The sequence below is a fragment of the Aulonocara sp. 'chitande type north' Nkhata Bay genome, linkage group LG16, assembly GCF_057382095.1.
Source record: "Aulonocara sp. 'chitande type north' Nkhata Bay isolate Kocher_YH1m ecotype deep benthic linkage group LG16, A_spYH_male_GT1.1, whole genome shotgun sequence".
NCBI lineage: Eukaryota > Metazoa > Chordata > Actinopteri > Cichliformes > Cichlidae > Aulonocara > Aulonocara sp. 'chitande type north' Nkhata Bay.
In genome coordinates, this window is record NC_141359.1 from 16,338,955 (window position 1) to 16,360,522 (window position 21,568).

Below are 21,568 nucleotides of genomic sequence, written 5' to 3' on the forward strand. Positions count from 1 at the left end.
TATTTACTAATCTTAAGGCATAAACTGAAAGAGGAGCTGTGTTGGAAGTGGGTTGCAAAGCAGCTTGCAGATGCACATCAACCGTAGGCAGGCTAAAGAAACTTAGGTAGCATGCCCTGTGTGAGAGCTGCCAACTGGATTTGTGGAAGGGCATTGGTAGAGCCATCAGCTGATGCAGGCAGGGACTGAGTTGGCAGAGCAGGACATCATCACACTTGCTGTAAATCTAAGCTCAATTGAATGACATGTATTCTTTGTTGCATTTCATTAGCCAAGCCAGTTAAAGACAAAAAATCATCTAATTTTACCATCAAAAGAAGCAAATACGCACAAAGTATAAGTATAAGGGATTATTTAAACGTTTGCTTTTGTATATATTAAAACTGAATTACCAAGAAGCAGTTCCCCAAAGTCAAAGTGAGGTCTGTCGAGATAGGTGATTGGTTCTCTAGCAGTGCCCACACATAGGAAGGGAACAGATAGCGAGAGAGTGTCAACAATGAAGGTCCAGAAGGACTCCACTGCATCCAGCTGCTCGGCAACATACTCAAAACACACCTACAAACAAAGCAGACAAAGCAGGTTCAGGGGTGGCCAAGACTCATTCATGAAAACATACAAGTTACTGGAGCTCAAATTGCCAAAAACGTTAATGGTGGTTCTGATAGAAAGGTATCAGAATACCCAGTGCATCACAGTTATTTGGTATTTTCATGGCAAAAGAGAGGTGGTGGTGGTGGTGGGGGTGGGGGGGCTAGATATCAGGCAGGTGGTCATAATGCTATATACTGTTAGTTCAAGAAAAACACATGGAGTGAGTGAGATGAATAAAGACAGATAAAGGTAAAAGAAGAGAACCCAAGACTGACTAATGGAGAAAATGAGATCAAGATGGGAATGAGGTAGTACACTCTGTGAGATACTTTACGACGAAAAGACCATCACTGTTATGTGGGGTGCACTCTGTCTATTCTTACTTCTGCTTTGTTCCCAGGGGGAATGACACCAGATGGAACGAGACAGTGGAAATGGCTCCTACTTTTGTCCTCACACCTCCATTTGAATGAGTAGGGCTTACTGGTTGGGTTCACCACACTAAAAGACCTAAAGAGTCAACCGAGAGCATGAAACATCCCGGGTTACACTGACAGAGATAGAAGTTCTAACCTTACTTGCTATTACCTTGTTGATGGTACAGACAAACCAATGGCATGAATCTCCAAAATTCTGGTGTTTGGGTCCAGAGGGCCACTGAATTCAGAGTTACGACGGTTCCCACTGATGTAGTCTGAATCTTCCAGGTCAAAGTGGAATTGGGGCAAAAGGCTGCGGCCACACACTGAGATACACGGGACCTGTTCCCCATCCTGCAAGTTCTGAATACTGGAAGAAAAATGCATACTCACAAAAAGGAAAGAAAAGCATCCAAACCATTGACGCCATTTTCAAAAAACTTGAAGAAAATACCTAGTTAAACGTTTACCTGCATGGAAATGTTACACTTCCCTTACCTGCAAAACAGCTTTCCCTGAAAAGTGGACACCTGCAGGGGTAAAAAGCGAACAGTGAAGTTCTGCCTGGCACCCGGCTTCATGGTCCCTACGCTGGGTTCAATGCTGAAAGGAGGAAGCTCAGGGTTCAACATTAGAAGTGACAACAAGTTTGCCAGAGGACGGGCTTCAGTCAGCGATCCTGCTGATCTGCTGCCAGGTCGAGAAGTCGAGGTCCCCTCTGTTAAACACCACATGTAGACATTTACACAGAGTCAAGTCCAGGTTTTAAAGTATTCACGTGTAGGTACAGAAAGAAATAGCACTTATTTTCAGGATCAAATCCAACAATGACAAGTTGACCCAATAATATTGATGATATAATATTTCTGTCGTACCTTCTTGGTCACAGCTGACAATATTGCTGCTTGGATCCATGAGAACTTCCCAGGAGAATTCCACCTTCAAACTTCCCTCATTCACAACCTGCAGTCTACGTGCGTGTGTGCAGACAACAAAAAAAGTAACACTCAGAAATACTCAGAAAGAAAGACATATTTTTGAATTTACATTTATGGTGCCCACTGTTGAGCAATGTAATGTTAGATATACATCACATATAAGCCTTTAGTGGCTATCTTTTTGATCTTTAGTATTTTCATTTCTATCTGATGAATAAGAAACCCCAAATAATGTTTCACAAGAATACCATGTTATATATTATTAGGTTTGATGACTTGGAATATGTTGTACACAAAACCTGACTTACTGCTGCAGCCTGGTTTGGAAAAGCATGGTGTTCTCAAAGAGGATGATGTCTGTGCTGCAGCTTAACTTCACATAGTCGCAGACAGCACTGATGCGTAATTCAAGCTCCACCTGAGAGCCGTCGACCACAGAGCAGCAAGGCTCAGGATCTGTTCTTATCACCTGGATAAAAGAATGTGATTTATTAACTTGTCTCCTTATACAGCATTTGACACCACTTGTCTCTCTAACACAATAAGCTAGGGCCCACATGTACCTTGTCCTTTACAGCCTGTTTGGATGCATCTGAAGCTTTCTCTGAAGAACTCAGCCAGTGTACCATCTTGTGTCGGTCATCCCAGTCAGCTACCTCCTCTACAGGCTGCTGGAACTCCACCTGGCAAACTTTACATCTCATTTGCAGCTGAGACAGAGTCACTGCCTTGCTGGAGCTAAATGTGACAATCACTTCCTTAGAGCAACCAGCATGAAGGTGTCCCACCTGTAACAACAAGCAGCTAAATGTTTTCCTGAGCTGGCAGTAAAACAAGCAAGAGAAAATGTAAAATTACTACAATCAGTGTCTTAGGAAAGGAACTGCGTGTGTTCAGAAATAATGTCTATAGCTGTATTTACTATTTGTTGATGCTGGTTTGATTCAAGATTTTTTTTATTGTCATTGTCAGCACTACCTCAAATATTCAACGCAGAACGAAATTATGTTGCACAAGCTCACATAAAAACAAAAAAAACATCAATACAAAGTTTAAAAAAGAGCAAGTATAATAAATAAATGAATATAAAGTCATTGGTACATATTTAAAACCACAAATTATTTAATTATTGCACAAGAGAAATGCTGATTGCACTGAGGCATTATTTTGTTTCAAAAATAATGCCAAACTAACCAGCGACTTTTGACAATGCACATTTTATCACTGCTATGAAAAAGTATTTTTTTGGCTCCACCATTTAACAGTTTTGACAGCCTCTGCCACTTTGTTGATATTTTACCTGTGGTGAAAAGCTGACATGAGGTCCACTAGGGGGCCACTCAAACCTCAGCACCTGGCTGCTGCTGTGGTTGGTCATAGTAAAACTTTCTTTGTATGGAACGTTTACATGGCAGTCACCAAAATCCAGCACCTCATAATTACCTATAAATGAGAAATTAGGTCTTTAATAAAAGACTCAAGCTTCTGTTGAACTAAATCACAAGATTAGGAGGTTTTGTAAAAAATCTTATGCCATACCTTCTTTTTCATCTTCATGATCTATATCCTGCAACGACCTGCTGATGTGATCTAGAGAGATGACTGGCTGGTAAGCCTCTCCTGTTACTTCTATTGTAGTGTTGCTCTGCTGGTTGTCCTTCACTTGCAGTGACATTTTTGCCTTGACACTCAAGGGTTTATCAGAGCAGAAGCCAACCTCAATCTCCACTGGTTCATTACTCTTCAGCTTTAGGTTTACTCTGTGCACCGATTTGTGCTCTGTGGAGAAGGAAAAATGTCAGAAACCATTGAGGAGTGGGAAGTGTGAATGGTTTAAAGCCTCACCCACTAGTTTTCAGTGCATTTGTTAAACTAAAACAAGATCACACTTGACCTCAAAGAAAAGACAGGGTAAAACCGAGTCATGTCGGTTAGGATCTATAAATCATAAATTGGGACATAAATTGAATGGGAAGTTCTTGCAATAAGGTCACGTTGATGCTCATGGACTATAAAGAACTGCCAGCTAATGCGATGAATAGTTACAACAATATGTAAGACAGTACCCAGCAATGTTAAGATGGCCACTTAGGAGAGAAAGTCACACTACAGCCTTAAGAACTCAGACTTAGATTAAAGAAATGTCAGCTGTATTTTCAGAGTGCCGTGGTAAAACGAGCATTAAAACATTACAGTTAAAATTACAGTGCACTTTTCTGTAGGCGTTGTTTCACAAATACAAGTTTTATTTACCTGAAGCACGCTGTGTGGAGTCCACTGAGGCGTTAATGTTGTCAGACGCAGCTTTTAGGGTGAACACACCATGCTCATCCAGCATGTCAATCTGGACCTATACACATTTTCAGAAAACACATTCATTATTCATGAAATCCTACCTAGACTGTTTGTTATGTTTCTGAATGCATTGTAAATAATAATATTTATATTTTGGTATAATTTGGTTTTACTGAATTTAAAATGGATAAACAGACAAATTTCCTTCTTCTCACCTCAGCTGGAACATTTCCATTATTTAACAGCACCAGGGGTCGGATATGTCTGCGCCCTACTGGTACCCGTCTGAAGTGCAGCACTGGGCTTCCTTTACTGCTCCTCAGACCTGGACGTACCACACAAACACTGGGCAGAGTGCCTTGTCCCAAAAGGTCAAACTCCAGCACGCTGGTCTTAATTGTGGGTGTCACTCTTAATCCAGCAGAGAGAAGAGAGCAGGGTGGGAGAAGTCAGCAGCAGAAAACAACCGGTGCTGTTATTGTTATTATATACAGTAGTAACAGGGATTAAAAAAGGGATAGAAAAACTAAAGACAACACCGCAGTGGCATACACAGTCATTTGCTTCTTTACCTTCCACTTCCCTCCACCTTGGCCTCAAACACAACACTGTAATGCTGCATTGCCTGAGGTGTGAAGGTGACAACAGCAAACGCGTGCGAGAGGCTGGGAATGCTCAGTGTTGTCACAGGCAAGTCAAAGACCTCAATGTGTCGGGATGACTGTAAAACATACATATTTTAGACTCAAACTTCTACCTACATTATGATAGACAGAAACAGTCCGATATACATTTATCCTTGTGACTTTAAACACTTCACCTTAGGCCCAGCACTTCTGATGGCCAAGCTGAGCATGCAGGGGACCTTGCTGCTGTTGGTGAGTTTGAAGCGAGCTCGGCTGGTTTGACCCACCAGGATTTTGTTGAAGATAAACTTATTTTCATCCAGCACAAAAATCCCTTTAGCATTGCAAAACTGCTCTGAAGAAAGCTGGCTACTGCTGCAGCACAGATGGTGTTCCTCAAAGATGGAGGCCATATCCAATACTATGCCTAGAAACCCAAAAAAAAGAGCTAGATATAATATGATTTAAGTCAAAGAACGGCTAGCAGTAAGTTTAGAACAGAATTTGATCTTTGATCAAAAATCTTTTTAACATGCCTTTGGTAATTTCAGGACTGTAGAGCTGAGCCTGACCAGCTTTACTGATCAAAAAAGAATCATGCAGCTCTCACCTGGCTTGCAGACTTCAGCCAGCAGTGTGTAGGGTATGCCATCAGGATGGTCTGAGGGGTCACGCCCAATGATGTCAATGTGCAGACCCTGGCTCCACCTGCCCAGCTGTTCAGCTGCACAGTCCACTGTCACCAGCTGCTGAGACCCTGGCTGTAGGCTCCCAATGCAGGGAGACACTGAGAACATACCCACGCTGAGGCGATTCTGGAAGAATTCAGGAAAATCAGAAGAAGCAAGGAGAGGTGATGAGAATACTGAAAGGAGTACTTACAAAAAGAAATCAAATTTAATGTCAAAGAGCAGAATTTAGTTTATTTTGCTTTACAAACTATTAAGCATAAAAATCAAAGACACTAAATTATACACAATTTTATTTCATGACCATCATCACCGTTTTTTGTATTGCTTCCCTGTTAAAATTAAGGGGTTTTATCGTGTTTCTTATTAATTCACTTTATAGACCTTTTCAGTGTCTATTTTGTCTGTTTTACTTTTGTAAATCCATAACAACTCAAAGGAACTGAAAGAAAAAATGTCAGGACTGTTTTGTGATTATTCATGTGTAATTATTAGCTTGACTAATCTCAAAATAAACAGAAAATGTAACTCTAAGAAAATTAATGAAGAGTCCAATGACTGTAAAACCACAAACAGGACCATCTATCAGGCACTGTCACTGGTGTGAAATTCACCAGTGTTCTCTCACCTGAAGAAAACTCTGAAAGGATTCTGGTGGTATTTTGGCAGCATTGGGCCTCCCTGAAAGGGTCTCTCTTGATATAGTCTTACCTGGACCCCTGAGACCAGAATGTAAAGTGAAAAAAAATACACAATTTATTAACAATAAATGTTACAAAATTTTGTTTTGTGAAAACTAAAACTAAAAATGGTGGAGCAAATAAAATATCTTTAAAATAACATGTGCTGGATGTGTTGTTTTTGTGTGTTCTGTTGGCCTACCCTGTCCTCACGGGATCTGTGATCATGCGGCAGATGGTGAAAGAGGCCTCAAAGACCCCATTGTTTTCGATGGTGAAGCTTTGGCTTTTCTTGTTGCCATAGATCAGAGGACCAAAGTTCAAGTCGGATGAAGGTGTGATCTTGTATCTGAAGAGAGACGAACATAAAACACCAAAAACAAAAAAACAACTGCTAAGCTGCTTCATATGAGCAAAATAAGAGGCTGGAAATGAGATGAAAGAAACACAGTTTTTCAAATTCTATACTATAATACGATAATACAATAATGTTTCTGCACTATTAATAAATAATATATTAATAGTGCAGAATTAGTGAGAGCGTGAATCGGCCTTCACCTGGTGAAAACAGATCGGGCTGAAACCCTGATCGCCACGATAGCTACAGTTTCTCCTCCTGTCCCAATGCTCGGTTCAATCACCTGCAAAAGATTAGCTCACTCAGTGTCAGCTATCAATTATTTAAATCTTTTAAATAAAGTTTTTACTTTTTATGGATCGAACCTGGCAAGGCAGGATAGGTTGGTCTTTAATGAACACTTCCACATCAGGTTTGAAGAGGATGTTCACTGTTGCGGGCTTGTTGGGCATCAGACTACCACACTGAGGAGACACTTTGAAAATGGAGTTTAGGTCTGGCTGCGCTGGGTCTGTCTGCTCAACATTAAACCTTGTGATAAGAGAACAATAAAATTAAATGACCGTTCCATGAAAACCTTTATATGAATAAAATATTGCAAAAACTATCAGTTTAAACTCACTTGTAAGATACTTCATATTTTCCTTGGTTTTTCAATCTGAGTGACAGTCTGACATCCTCAAAGACTCTGATGGTTCCAAAATTAAGACAGCCATCTGACATAGAAACATGAGCATGTAGTACATTATTGGTGGTTATTATATCCTGCCACCCACTCAGTCAGTCATTTTGCAGTGCTATCTGTTAATGGTCCTTAGCTGCGTTAGATGCCAGTTCTCTGTGACAAAAATATTTCCTCATGATAAAAAGGCAGCTCTACTTAATTTTCATTATTTAAGGAAATATAAATGTATATAACAATGTCTGTATGATGGATTTTCAGTTACTGTAACATCCTTGTTACATTTTTTCAACTTAAATATCATTTTTATGTGACTCCTTCTTTTGCATAAAATGTGGAGAATGGAAGTGCAGGTTCAAAATGGTCAAAATCGGATTGTTTACTGCATTTAAATCAATAAAAGGCCCACATTCACTTTCACATTTAAACGAAAAGCTGTTTCATTTGTACCTGGACTGATTTCCAGGTCCACGTCATAGGCTTCGGCAGTAACCTGAATATTTTCAGTGTATACAACACCTAGGATTTTCTCCACATCGGCTACCTGGAAAAAAACCCACATGATGTACTTCTGTGTGTATAACATGTCTATAATATATTCATTTATTTCATGTTATTTATTAACTACAGCATGAGTACTGCTCTGGTTGTACTCTACCTCCAGACGCAAGATTCTCTTAATATTGAGTGGCCTTCGGGCTCTGAAGCGCAAGCTCAAAGGGAAAGAAGAGTTAGGTGAGATGATGCCCTGATCTTGTGGCACAGTGAACTCATCACCCAACTCTTCCACACCCTGCAATCTCCAGGAAACTGGCAGAGCTGTCTTATTATACATCATAATGCTGCGGCTGTCCCTCCTGGGCAGGATAAAAAAGGTTGGGTGAAGAGAGAGAAATCCCAAATTATCCACTGTGGCATATTTTATCATTGAAGCTCCTTTCTTTTGAGAAAATTCTTCATGTTTTTTTTTTTTCAAATTCACTTTTGAATCTGTAAACTGAGCAATAGTTATCCGTGTTCCCTGAATTACTGCGGTATATGTTGGTACCTGTGCAGCAAAATCCTGTCAAAGTGCAAATGCTTGCTTTCCAACTCCAACTCTGGCCGAACGCCCCAGCACGAAAGCTCAATGACCACAAGCTCAGGATTGTCTTTGATCTGGCAAATCAAGCCGTCCTTCATTTGTCCTACTTTTGTTGGGTACGACCAAAGCGTCAACTCCTTGTAGGGTGGGAAAGTATTTAAATGTAAGTAGAGAAAGTAGAGTAAAATTATCAGACAGCATTAGTGCTATTCTACCTGTTTCTGGTTCGGTTTGAGGGTCATGGCTGGGGGGTCCAACAGATATGTGGTGGCCTGCGTATCATGCTTGAAACTGAATTGGACCTCAGCCTCCAGACATGAGTTATTGTGAATCACCAGCTTCTCTGAGTTCTCGGGGTACCTGTTTTCCTTGTATCTAGAAAACACACACGTGAATCTGTAAATACAAAGAAAGCCACAACCACATGAAACCATTTATAGCCATCGTTCTGCCTCTCACCTGTCTCTGGTCTTGCCACAGAGCAAAGGTCCAAACTCAAAGTATCCAGGTTTAATTACATAGGTCTTCAGAAGCCCCTCTTTGGTTTGAGTGACTTTCTTACTGTGGGGAAACACAGTCCTGTGGAAATCACACACAAAAAGTCAGACTATTAAAAAGCTTCAAACTTAATTCATCTGTGAAAAATAGATCTAGATTTTTACAAAGTGAGGCAGAACACAACACGCCAACTACAACCTCCCCGTTTGCAGTTATTTCACTACATTAGTTCATCACACTACGCAGACTGACATGTAATCACTGCTGATGGAAGGATAAGTAGAAACTCCTCTGCAGATGAGCTGGTTGAGTCTCCGGGTCCCGACTATCTCAAAGTTGAAGGTATGTTTAAAAGTTCCTGGTGACTCTGAGTAGAACCAGATCTTGAGTACCACCTCACCGCCAGCTGGCACAACCCAGCGAAATGCTGTCAGACTAAATGCATACAAGCACACATTCAGACAAGCAGCACCAACAACAAATTAAAAAACACTAATGAACATTAGTGATTCTGCAGTACGTCTTACATATGGCTGCGTTTTTGTTCCAAGCTTGCTTGATGTTCTTCCTGGTCAGTGTCCTCGGGGTGGAAGGAGGCATGCGAACGTGACCCGAGACGCTCTGGTCCCTGTGCTTTTGTTTTGGCGGAAGTCTGTTTCTTGCTCCTGTGAATCTCTCGGCCCGTTTTATCCTTGTCCTTCGCCACTGTGCTGTCCTTAATGGTGGCCTTGCCATGACCTTTAGAGCCTGTTGCCTCTTCCTTTACAAAAACAGCAGACAAACAGTGTTCTGACTTAAAAACCTAAAATTTCATGCTTTTAACACCAAAATAAGCTTGTGTGGGTTAAATGGACATGAGGTCCATGTTGCTTGTGTTTCAGATTTTGCCTCAAATTAAGAATGATTTTTTTTGTTTAGACATTACCGATAACTTTAAAACGGATGCTTGCAGCTCGTCCTCTTTCTTGTCCTTGTCCTTTTCATCCAGCCCTGAAGGAACCAGGAAGGTGAAACAGGTCTGTTCTAGTTTAGCTTGCTCTCGTTTTTTGGGAAAAGGAACGACAGAGAAGGTGACAGAAGGAGGGATTGGAGGGCCACTAGGACCTATCCCTAAATCATCCAACACCTAATGAGACCAAAGCAGAAAAGAAAATAGATTAGGAATTCATCTTAAACTTATGAAAGAATAATTTCATTTTCAACAGAAACATAATTAATAATTTTATAAAAATGAAAGATCTGTGAAATGATGCTATACCTCATCTAGGGCAGGCAAAGAGCTGCTTATGATGCTCATGTAGTCTTTTTCTGTTACATTTAACACAATATATGGAATGTCCAGAGGAGATGCCTTGTCGTCTGCCTTCTCTGCTTCTGACAGTCCTGCTATTTGACTGTGCAAAGGTGATATGAGCTTGTTACTGACTCTCCTGCTCTTCTTATCAGCAGAGGACTGTGTAGATGGAAAAAATATTTTGGATTCAAACAAGGATAAAGAATTATAGCACACCTTTCCAATTTTCCAAGCAGTCTTACATTTAAGTTAAAAAAAAAAAAGGAGGGATTGGAGGGCCACCTGGTGGAGGACCACCAGGTGTGTTGGCCAGCTAACACACCTGCTTCTCTGTTGTAACTTCAGCTGACCCTAAAGCATCTTCAGTGGGGAGTGGGACCAACAACAATCCCCGGCGCCGGTCCCAGTGCTGCAGGATATGCTCCACCAGGGCTTGGCTCTCCTCGTATTGACAGAACTTAGACTGCAGGTTCTCCACCCGGGACTGAATGGGGGTATGGTGAGCAATGGAGAATGAAGGAATGGTGGCACTTGAATGGTTAGTAGGCAATGATGTGAGTCTGTTAACCTCTAATGTAGAACATAATGTGCACCAGAACAGGTTAGGTTTACAGCATAAGTTACCAAGGTGAGTACGAAGCATCTGAATGAGAAGTATGGAAACCCAGGATTGGACCCAAAGTTACTTGGACTAAATCCTGCTTTGTAATACAGGCCTCAGATTTTATGTTATTGACTTAACAAAGAGCCCTTAAATGGCATATTTGTACAAACCTTCCCAGCAGGTAAGCCCTGTCTTCTTGCTCTGTCTTTTTGATTCCTCTCCCCTGCTTGTTTTCCATCTTTCAACTCTTTTTCTTCTCCTGCACTCTTCACATTTACAGTTTCTGTATTCTGGCAACAACACATGATTCATGTTGGATATAAAAGCAAAATTAAATACTTTAATGTAATTAGATCCTGTGCAGAATGCAAGACACTGGATTGCAGAGTAAATCATTAATTCTTCATTGAGTGGTTTTAAAAACTAAAGTAAGAGAAGCTGAAGATTTCACAGCACACATAGTAACAGATAGGCCTACAAGAAGTACTTTTGTTTCTTGAATCCCTTTTTTCTCAAATTAAAATCAAGTAAGTATTCAAAACATACTTGAAAAAAATCAGACATGTTGTTAAAATAGTAAGATTTATTATTTATTATTCCATCATTCCTCATATCTGATTTGTTGTATAACATTACACAATCTTATGAAATAATGTATCCCAAACATGCAGTATAAAAACTCCAGTAAGTTACAAAGTAGGTAATTAGTCTGCTATACATATCTACCATTTTAAATAATGCACTGGGGTTGAGTGTGTTGACATCGTTGCTAAGCTTAATTTACCTTGTCTATCTCCAGTGTGTCTGTGGGTTGAGGAGAACCTGTGGTTCCTTCTGTCTGCTTCTGTGGATCATCGGCCTCTTTGCTATGATGCTCTGTAGGAATAATGACCAGACGTCACTCAGTAACTGATTATGCTGCACTCTATAAACCGTTTCATTTTTTGCTCTATATTACATTTTATAAAATATTACATGTTTTTTTTACACTTGTCTGCACCTTCATTTAGATGACATTGCTCTCTTGTGTCCCCTAATTGCTCTTTGGAGTCGTTAACAGAAGACGCCCTTAGCACATTCAATGCCCCTGTTGACTACAGAGGAAAGGGGAGAAATTAATTCAGTGCTCTAATTTTTCTCTGTATTTGCTGGTCTTCATACTGGATACAGACCTGCTTTACCCCCAGCAAGCTCTTCTTCCTTGATGGTTCTTTAATGTCCTTCTTTCCACCCACCTCTTTTAACCTTTGGTTCTCTTCCTGTTGCCTCTTTTCTTCTAGCTCTTTCGCCATCTGCTCCCTTACACACAAGTGAATTGTTTTTAGTTACCTTCATTTGAACTTGAATATATTCCTGGTATTTGAGTGAAACTGTGCATGCTCAGCATAAATAAAACTGTGCACAATATTCCTGGATGTAGAAGGAAGCAAGAAGTAGTTTCAAGTCTCTATATTTATGATCCCTATGAGGGCTTTTATTACATGGTAGATATAGTAAATCTAAGTCTATAACTGGTTTAAGAAGAAAATGAATGACATCAAATACCTCAAAATGTGGTTATAGTGGCTTATGCCATATTCTAAACCATTATTGATATAAATGTTAAAGCACATATTATGTATTGATTATTTATTACTGACATACTGACATGAAAGAGATTAAACAGTTGCTGCAGATTTGTCAGCTGCATATCTGATTCGGCTTTCACTCCAAAGCTGCTATATTGGATAGAGACTGTGTGACTAGGAAAGTTATTTGAGTAAAATAAAATGAATTTCATGGAGACCATCAAGAAACCAGTTTGAGACGCTCTATGATCTGTGACATGGTGTGTTATCCTGCTGGAAACAGCCCTCAGCAGATGTGGTCACTGTGGTCATAAAGGGATGGACATGGACAGCTACAGCAATCAGAAAGGCTTGTGTGTGCGTGGTGTTTAAACAATGCTCAGCTGGTACTTAGGGAACAAGAGAAAATACCCCTGATACCATTACACCACCGTCAGCCTGAACTCTTGATACAAGGCAGGACGGACCCGATTTTTCTACATACCTTGGGTTGTAATAAGTGGTTATCTGAATTATTGTTGTCTTCCTATCAGCTTGAAGCAGTTTGGACATTCTCCTCTGACCTCTGGCATCAACAAGGCATTTTCACCCAGAGAACTGAGCCTCACTAGGCATGTTGATCATACCATTGATGACTGTGTCCATTTCATCAAGCTAAAACATCAGTTTTGACTTTGTGCAGTTTGGTAAAACTAGAAATTAAAACCTCACTGAAAAAAATTAATATTGTCAATACCTGAACTTCTGCTGTCGGAATTCCTCTCTGTGTTTTTTGTTGATGCGCTCCTTCACCTCCTGTGGCAGAGCATTATACTCCTCCTCATCCATGTCCTGCAGCCATTGTTCCTCCTTGGCAGCTTTCTCCTTCTGCAGAGCCTCTGAAACACACACACACACACAGTTTTGGTCATTTATCCAATTCAATACATAAACGTGACAACTATAAGTTCTGTTCACAGGTATAAGAATTTCTGTCTGTAAATGTTTTACCTTCAGCTTCGCTTTGAGCTCTTTCCCGTGCCTTCAGGGCTGTATAAGAGTCAGATAAGTTGACCAAATAGATGTGTTTGCGGTTACTTAAGGCCTTGAGAACAACCTGCAGAGTGCTCGCTGGAACCCGAGTGTACGCTGAGTCCAGGCCATCAATCACTATTCCACGATAACAATCGCTTAACTGTAATCACAACGTAAGCACCAACATTAGAGAGAATTACAAAATAACTAGAGAAACATGAGAGAAAACATTCCTTATTTGTGCCAATTTATTGCACAGCACTGGCTAAGAGTTATTCAGTTTGCACTTTTCTGTATATACACACCATGTAATACCTCACCTGAAATCTTTCTGCTAGGATATCAACCAGTAAATGCTCAGGCAACAGACTCCTCAGTGTGGTCACATCTCCTCCCTGAAGCAAAATCACACTAAATAAATTGGTTTTCTATGAGTAACAATTACTCTGTATTCACAGTTTATACAATAGTTTTGTATAGAGGTGTAAAGGAAATGAAATTTAAATGAATTATTTAACTGCAAAGCAAGAACCAGACCACCAATTCATAGAGAAAAGAAATACATTAAAACAGAAAGAAAAAGTAAAAACAAACAAAATAAAGTCCTGTGAAAAGCTCAAAGACAACAGATACGGAGATACTTTGAGAAAATGTACCAGACAATGGACAATGTGTTGATTTTCAGTCATCAGGGGAGCCTTGGAGTAATTTTCACTACTGTTGTCCTCACAGTTGTTGGCTGTATTTAGTATAAAAGGTGATGAATCTGGATCGGAGGCTTCAAGAGGTGCTGTGGGTCCTGATCCAGACGTTTCCTCAATGACCAGACCTGGTAGCAGGTGGGTAATTTTTAGTTACTCTTCTGCTATGGTATCCAGCCTTACTGTAAAAGATCTGAAATATCTCTAAGGATGGGGGTAAGCTTCATTTAATTTACGGCAGAGGATACAGTAAGTGTAGGTTCTAATGGTTTAGTCCCAAGGAAATTTTCATTTTTAGACCATTTTCTAAATTCTGATGAGTTTTTATACTGCCGTGTACATTTTCTTCATCACTTTGTAGTACAACTATTAATATGTGTTTAGCTAAATGAAAAAACAAACAAAACAGTTTAATAAAAACCAACAATCACATATAGAGAAGGTTTACTCTTCTGTCCTCTTTGTGTTTGCCTGGTTGCAGATGTGAGAGTCAGGCTATAAAGAGTTGGTATTGCTGCCTGATATCAGGCTATTTTTTGTGTCTTTTGTTTTGACCTGTTCACACCAATGATAAATTCATAATTTAATTTCAGTTTTCTAACCATATTAAAACCTTTCTGATTTTGAAACATGTATCTGTGTTTTGGGACGGTTTTTAAAGATGATGCTTTTTTCAGACCATGCAATAAACTGGCAATCTGCCCAGGTCGCACCCTCTTTTCCTTTGACAGCTGAATCACGCTGCAGCCCAGCTCTTAACCGTTTACTTAAAACTGAAAATGACCAGTTAAAGGTGTTACTCATTTTTCCATCACAAGCTGCTTTCTAGCTTCCAGCTTACCAGCTTCCTTAGCATTTTTCTGAGCATGCTCTGTAGCAGCAAAGTCAAAGAGTTGTCTTGCTGTCAGGCTAACCGGTGAAGTGCCATTTAAAAGCATATCTGTAACCACATCATCAACACAGAGGCACGCTGCTCCATACCGAAGTGCCAGAGCAGCTGCTATGCTGCTCTTATCTGAAAAAAAAAAAGAGACACACACACACATACACACACACACCTTTTATATCAAGTTAACTGACTCTAGCAGGGGATGATTGTTTTATACACTATCATTATTTAAATTCTTTCATTGCAGAATGTGTTTTTAAACCTGTCAGTGGGGCTCCATATACGATAATAGCAATGCCTCTGCAGTTGCGTCCAATCAGAGCCTCAGGTGACAGGTCAACACCCATATGTCGGGCAACTGCTCTGCAGATAGGGGTCATCTCGAACTGTCTTAGACTCTCGCTGCTCGCCAATCTGGTCAATTCTGAGAAAACTGAATTTGAATTTAAATGTTAATTTTATAAGCAAAATAATGTTTGCAAAGAAAATTACACAAGTCTGAAAATTGATGGCATTTTTTTATGAACTGCTAGATGAGAAGTGAAACATCTTAAAGGACATTACAAAGAAGTCCTGTTGCTTTCAACTCAAGGTGATCATAGCCTGGATGACTGAGAACCAACAAAGAAGAAACTTGCTGTACTTACACATTTCAGGTGGTTTCACACCTGTAGTTCTAATTTCTGGGTGGTCTTCATCTAGTTTAGGCTTATTTTTTCCTCCCTGTGTGTCTTCATTTTGATCGTCATGACCCGTACCTGCCTTCAGCTCTGGGGCACACAGATCGATTAAAAGTGACATTATGACAGACATTAAAACAAATATGTGCTGACATAACTGTGTGTATATTATCAATAGCTGCTTAGGTATCTTTAAAGATACCTTCGTCTTTCATCTTGGAGCAATACTTCTTGTAATAGTCCAGCAGTTCTGAGGGAAGCCCTTCTCCCGGGACACGTGGAGGAAGTAGTAACACACTGTTGTCTTTATAATCCTGCATCAAACGCAGAATCTGCATGTGACCATGAGAAGAGAGGGCAGTTAAAAACCCAGAAAAAAATGTCTTATTAGAGATACCACATAATGCAAAAGACAAAAACAGATCATTTAATTCAGGAAAGCTGTGTGAGATTAACTGTAGTGAAAAAATTGCATTGCACAGCATTTCTACTTTGTCTCTTTCTCTGATGCCTTTTTAATCATGCCATATTTTACCAATGAAAGGAAATCACATAATCTCTTCATATTACTACACCACTTGTAGCCTTGCCTTTAAAAATCATGCACTTCATTTTAAAGTAAATTTGCAACAATATTTCTGAGACTTTAGAAAAAAAGTGCTACCTCTTCTTCCTGGAGATACTGTGTGTCAAACTCCAGGGAGTAAAACTCAATGGGGAAAGAACAGGGGTTTTTCACTGTAACCTCAGCTTCAACATCAGTGCTGGCAGGGAGACAAGGGCCCAGCTCGAGTACCGAAGGGCAGAACTCGAGATGTGGATCCTCACCCTGACCCTGAGCTGTGATGAACACCTCCTGGGTGCTGTCAGCGACTCGCACCACTAGCCGTCTGTTGTAAGGACACTGAAAGACAAATAGAGCAAAACAGTAGGTCTTTTGTCATATTTTATATCACGTTCTCTTGCTACTTTTTCATGATTAAGCAGTATGATGTTATGCTACTAATTATATCTAACAGTTATTGTTCTAATATTAAAAGCAGTTCACCCCATCAGCAGGCTTGAACTTTATGTGGACATTGACCCATTCACCAGGGGACAGCACACCAGAGGAGGGAAACATCTCAAACACCACTGGAGGTGGACGCTGCTCCTGCCAGGCTTTTTTACGCTTGTAGAGGGGCAGGAACTTATCGATCTGAGTGAGAACAAGAACAAATGCAGGCATCACATTTATTGTATTTCTCTCTATCTGATATCTTTCTTGGCACGACACAGATGGCCTGTGGATTCCATTTTTATATTATCCACAAAATAACAACAGTCATACCTTTTTAAAAGGCTTAACCTCCTCAGCTATGCTCCAGTGACACGGCACAGACTCATGGTTCAGCAGCTGTATTGTCTTCATCTGTTGGGTTATAAAGAAATTCTTACATTTTGCACAACAATATGTCATTAAATATAATGACATCGCATTACTGCAAGTTAAAACTGGTTTCAATTAAAGAGATTTACTCATGCCTTTAGAATACCAAAGGTTCGAATGTACAGTATAGGTCTGACAATTCACTGATTTACCGGAACTGTCTGTATGTATTTTTCAAAACGCCCCTTAAACTTGAAGCAGTCAAACATATTCCTGGATGGAGTAGAGCTTGAATTAGCTCCAGAATTTAAATATCCTGGGGTCATTCTAGACCCAACATTATCCTTCAAGAGTCACATAAATAAAGAGTCCCAGGTACTTAAATTTAATAATCGGAATTTTAATCATATACGTAATAATTTAAATATGAATGTTGCAAAAACTTATTTTTACTCAATGATCATCTCTCATATGGACTATTGTTTGACGTCCTGGTCACTTGCTTGTCCAACAACACTTAAAACTATTGAAAACATTTATAAAAGAAGTTTAAAACTACTTGACAAAAAACCGACTTCCCACCACCACTGTCATGTGTTAAAAAAACATAAATTACTGAACTTCAATAACTTAGTGAAACTTAAAAGAGTGTGTTTAATATATAAAGTCTTACACTAGCTTGCTCCACCACCACTAAAGCAGTTCATTAGGCATAAAGAAAGCTCAGACAGGACCACTCGAGCTACAATCCGAGGAGACTTGTTTATACCCTACAGACGGACAGCATTTGGGCAGAACGTCCTCTCTGTTAAGGGAGGCCATCTGTGGAACAGTCTTCCTCAACCAGTTAGAGAATGCTCTACACTCAATTTGTTTAAGGCAAAGGTTAAAAACTGGTTATGGACAAATCAAGTGTGTGATCATGTATGAGTTGTATAGTTTTAATGTTTTATTTGGGAACAGAATGGTGTGTATGTGTGAGTTTGGTGATGGAGTTTTTATTATGAATGATGAATTTTTATGAATTATTATGTCTATTTTTTATGCTTAAGGATAACAGATGGAAATTAGCCTTTGGCTATAATCTGGTATGTTTACATTCATGTCTTTTTTTTTTTACATTTATGTTCATTAACATGCACTGTCCTAAATAAATAAAATTAAAAAATAAATAAATAAATAAATTTCTTGGTAACTATATGTAGGAGGGCACCACAGTGAGCCCAGTTAGAGCTCTGTGCTTGACAGCTGTACCTACCTGCTGTTCAAAACTGTTAATTGTGAGGAACAGCCAATCAGAAGAAACTTGAATTAAAGGGGGAACTGGTAAAAAAGGCAAATTTAAAATAAAAGATGATGTGAAAAAGGCTGCACCATGGCCCAGTAATGATAACTAAGGACTGTGAATTATATAAAGATGCTCAAGTCCAAGAAAAGAAATATAGAGATGAGAAATTTGCAAATTTGCATCTTTCTGATTTGCATTTAGTTACCTCGTTCTTTATTCTATTTTTGTTTTTAAATTTTTATTGTTTTTTTGTGAAGCACTTTGTGATCTTTGTCTTGAAAGGTGCTGTATTTGAATGAAAGTACCCACTGGTTCTCTGTATCATCTGACTGTGGATGGTTATATGATTCTACCTACATCTTTCAGTCCAATCACAAATGAAGAAAATAAATTCAATTTATACACAAAGTATATAAAAGATGGATTAAAAAGATGAAACATGAGTTAAAGTTGTGAATTTGGTTTTTGTATGCAATGAAATAACAGTAGAGCTTAAAAACAAAAAAAAACGCAGACAGAGAGTTAATATAAATATTTGAGCCTTATTTATACACTTAGATGGTGAAAACTAATCGCTATTATCGTTTGCTTGATTTTTGTAATAATTTTGTATACACTACAAATATTGTTTGTACTCTTTTTTTTGTATTGTTTTAATAAGCCTAATAAGCCTTTTTGCTTATTATGGTGGAATTAGAAGAAAGAATGGGGGAAATGTGCTGTGCCTTGGAAAATATTTTCAAGGCACAGCAATTTTTGACTTACTAAGTATTTCAAATTAAATATTAGACGAGAAAGGAATAGGAAGAGAAAAGAACTTTCACAGAGTCATCATCCATTGTTATCATGGTGTACCTGACACATGCCACACTGCAGAGTGTCAAATTGAATCGTATCACTGGAAATGGTGACAGCTGGCATGGTTACCACTGCACACAGTCGCACTTGCACCGTTGGACCACCTGCGACCTGTAACAGCAAAGAAAATCCTCTTAGATCCAAAATAACTTATAGAGGGAGAGTGAAAAGACACAAATTTAGTTTGTGGACATGTACAGGTGTAAGCCTGTGTATACCTGGATCGGGAGAATAGCACTCGTATAACCCAAATCCAGGTTGACTCCTTGAGGGTCAAATTTAATTGTGAAACTCTTCGTCTCATCACGGGGTTGGTTCTTCATGCTTTCAAAGTCTACTGTGAAACCTGTGAGGAACCAAAAAAAGTCATAAATTATTTTAAAATCATTTAAATTAAAGAGAAATTTTAAAAAATGATACTTGAGGTGAATACTTAAATTCACCACTGTGTACAAAAGCTTTAGACATGAAGATGGTTTCAAAACTGCTACAAATCTACATTTTCTATTATCTTCTTTCAGAACATGCTAAGCTAGAAAAAAACAACTATAAGAAATCAATACTTGATGCTGCTTTAAAGCAGCACCAGTTGTCTTAAATACACTTCCAAACATATCCTTATTCCATCCATCCATCCATCCATCCATCCAATCATCCATCCATCCATCCATCCATCATCCATTCTCTTCTGCTTATCCTTGTCAAGGTTGCAGGGGGGCTGGAGAGCCTATCCCAGCTACCACAGGATGAGAGGCAGGGTACACCCTGGACAGATTCCCAGCCTGATGCAGGGCTAATGCAGAGAGACAGACAACCATTCACACTCACATTCACACCTACGGACAATTTCGATTCACCAATGAACCTGACCCCACTAATCCTTATTTCAAGCGTTTTAAAAAACACAGGTTGTCTTTGCCTGCCTTTAACAAACTATCCACATCCAAGATTGTAACCTTGTGTCTTGTTGTAATCTTTCTTTAACGATCTAAGGGTTTTAGGTAAAACTGTCACTTGTTCAGCTACCTCATCTTTGTTCTAGAGTTATCAGAGATCAAGTTTATTTTCCTTTTGTTCTTGTAAATTAGTCTAACAGAGAGAGAGAGAGAAAGCGATGATGACCTGAAAAAGTAGGAGGACACTGCATTACCTGTGTCCCCAAGATGTTTGTTAGTGGGATGGAAAGACACAGGTATTGATCCATTATTGCTGACCTTCACAGCACGACTCACGACTTTGCCAGGAATGACAAAACCAAAATCCAGAATGTACTCTGGGAGTTGGAACCTGGGAAAAAGATTTAAATAATAAGAATAAAACACTGGGCACAAACAAGCATGTTAGCAATATAACTTATTGTTATAGACTAAAGTCTGTAAAAATGTTTAGAATATATGTATTATAATTTTACTAAATATAATTTTGCTTTGTATACTGAACTGAAGTATCTTATACATTATATTATAGATTTGTGGACTTTCAATGAGATATAATGACATCGTATCAAGAGTGCACAAAGTAAAAAAAGCTAAACAGTCACAAATTCCCCAGCACAGTTTGACAAAGTTCTCACTTCAAAACAGAGTCACCAAAATGCATGTGTGTAGTTGTGTTTACATACTTTATTAGCTTGTTCCACTTTCTGAAGGACTCTTGTGGTTCTTCAGTCTCCAGCAAGTTATTAGCCACAGCAAGAGCATTTTTTTTGACCAACAATCGTTCGATTTCCATGTGAAGCAGATCTTCATACTAGAGGTCAAAGAGAGAACAGAGAATAGCAGGGGAGGCAAGAAGTGGTAAAAACACTCAAAACTCAACAGAGGAAACAAACAAACCTTACCAATCTACAAATACCTCTGCAATAAGGGATTTTATTTGTGCTTAATTTTCCCTACAAATCCTCATAAATTCCCTACATGTCCACAATATCAAGTCAGCATACATATTAATTAAGGGTGCAACGATATTCGTATCGATATTGAACCGTTCGATACAGTGCTTTCGGTTCGGTAGGCATATGTATCGAACAATACAAAATTTGTAATGTATTTTATCAACTTTCCTTCTGACGATGCTGTCTGTGTTGAGCGCTCAGTGAATCTGCGTTCGACTACTCCGCCTAGGCTGCACTGTCGAGCGCAGATCCACTGAGCGCTCAACACAGACAGCATCGTCAGAAGGAAGAGCGCAGGGCAAGCTAGCGAGACAGAAGTTAAGCTCTCCTTGCAACATGGCAAATTGAACCTCCCCACCCTCATTCAGATCTGGCGTTTGGAATTATTTTGGTTTTCATGTGATGTATGACCCTGAAGGTAAGCGAGTCATGGACTAAAGTAAAACAGTATGTTGGATGTGCCACGCAATGCTTAATTACATGGGTGGGAGCTAGTGTGTTAGCGCAGTTAGCTCCTTAACGTGTTGACGCTGTCCAGCCCCATGC

The 21,568-nt window shown here is 39.3% G+C and overlaps 1 protein-coding gene across 3 annotated transcripts in view; it reads right to left on the reverse strand.

Annotated features, from left to right (window-relative positions):
- Positions 1-21,568, reverse strand: part of LOC147311220 (axonemal central pair apparatus protein HYDIN-like) — a 57,067-nt gene that overhangs the window by 13,347 nt on the left and 22,152 nt on the right. The window contains exons 31-78 of one of the 3 annotated variants that reach the window (XM_086266250.1): positions 20,750-20,877; positions 20,279-20,415; positions 19,347-19,474; positions 19,126-19,239; positions 16,944-17,024; positions 16,662-16,811; positions 16,278-16,517; positions 15,816-15,945; positions 15,581-15,703; positions 15,196-15,366; positions 14,886-15,059; positions 14,000-14,172; positions 13,664-13,738; positions 13,320-13,503; positions 13,066-13,207; positions 11,997-12,060; positions 11,762-11,855; positions 11,546-11,637; positions 10,932-11,051; positions 10,480-10,641; positions 10,122-10,316; positions 9,789-9,989; positions 9,391-9,623; positions 9,116-9,298; positions 8,825-8,944; positions 8,581-8,740; positions 8,330-8,502; positions 7,940-8,138; positions 7,732-7,825; positions 7,222-7,315; positions 6,965-7,130; positions 6,800-6,882; positions 6,444-6,590; positions 6,190-6,280; positions 5,483-5,687; positions 5,067-5,299; positions 4,819-4,967; positions 4,462-4,657; positions 4,205-4,301; positions 3,491-3,730; positions 3,252-3,394; positions 2,515-2,739; positions 2,260-2,420; positions 1,889-1,983; positions 1,512-1,731; positions 1,183-1,383; positions 978-1,104; positions 393-558 (exon numbers count right to left, since the gene is read on the reverse strand). In XM_086266250.1, the coding sequence (XP_086122376.1) occupies positions 393-558; positions 978-1,104; positions 1,183-1,383; positions 1,512-1,731; positions 1,889-1,983; positions 2,260-2,420; positions 2,515-2,739; positions 3,252-3,394; positions 3,491-3,730; positions 4,205-4,301; positions 4,462-4,657; positions 4,819-4,967; positions 5,067-5,299; positions 5,483-5,687; positions 6,190-6,280; positions 6,444-6,590; positions 6,800-6,882; positions 6,965-7,130; positions 7,222-7,315; positions 7,732-7,825; positions 7,940-8,138; positions 8,330-8,502; positions 8,581-8,740; positions 8,825-8,944; positions 9,116-9,298; positions 9,391-9,623; positions 9,789-9,989; positions 10,122-10,316; positions 10,480-10,641; positions 10,932-11,051; positions 11,546-11,637; positions 11,762-11,855; positions 11,997-12,060; positions 13,066-13,207; positions 13,320-13,503; positions 13,664-13,738; positions 14,000-14,172; positions 14,886-15,059; positions 15,196-15,366; positions 15,581-15,703; positions 15,816-15,945; positions 16,278-16,517; positions 16,662-16,811; positions 16,944-17,024; positions 19,126-19,239; positions 19,347-19,474; positions 20,279-20,415; positions 20,750-20,877 (7,279 nt within the window). Of the gene's footprint in view, positions 1-392; positions 559-977; positions 1,105-1,182; positions 1,384-1,511; positions 1,732-1,888; positions 1,984-2,259; positions 2,421-2,514; positions 2,740-3,251; positions 3,395-3,490; positions 3,731-4,204; positions 4,302-4,461; positions 4,658-4,818; positions 4,968-5,066; positions 5,300-5,482; positions 5,688-6,189; positions 6,281-6,443; positions 6,591-6,799; positions 6,883-6,964; positions 7,131-7,221; positions 7,316-7,731; positions 7,826-7,939; positions 8,139-8,329; positions 8,503-8,580; positions 8,741-8,824; positions 8,945-9,115; positions 9,299-9,390; positions 9,624-9,788; positions 9,990-10,121; positions 10,317-10,479; positions 10,642-10,931; positions 11,052-11,545; positions 11,638-11,761; positions 11,856-11,933; positions 12,061-13,065; positions 13,208-13,319; positions 13,504-13,663; positions 13,739-13,999; positions 14,173-14,885; positions 15,060-15,195; positions 15,367-15,580; positions 15,704-15,815; positions 15,946-16,277; positions 16,518-16,661; positions 16,812-16,943; positions 17,025-19,125; positions 19,240-19,346; positions 19,475-20,278; positions 20,416-20,749; positions 20,878-21,568 lie in introns of all 3 variants that reach the window. The other 2 variants (XM_086266249.1, XM_086266251.1) reach the window with 2 other exon arrangements.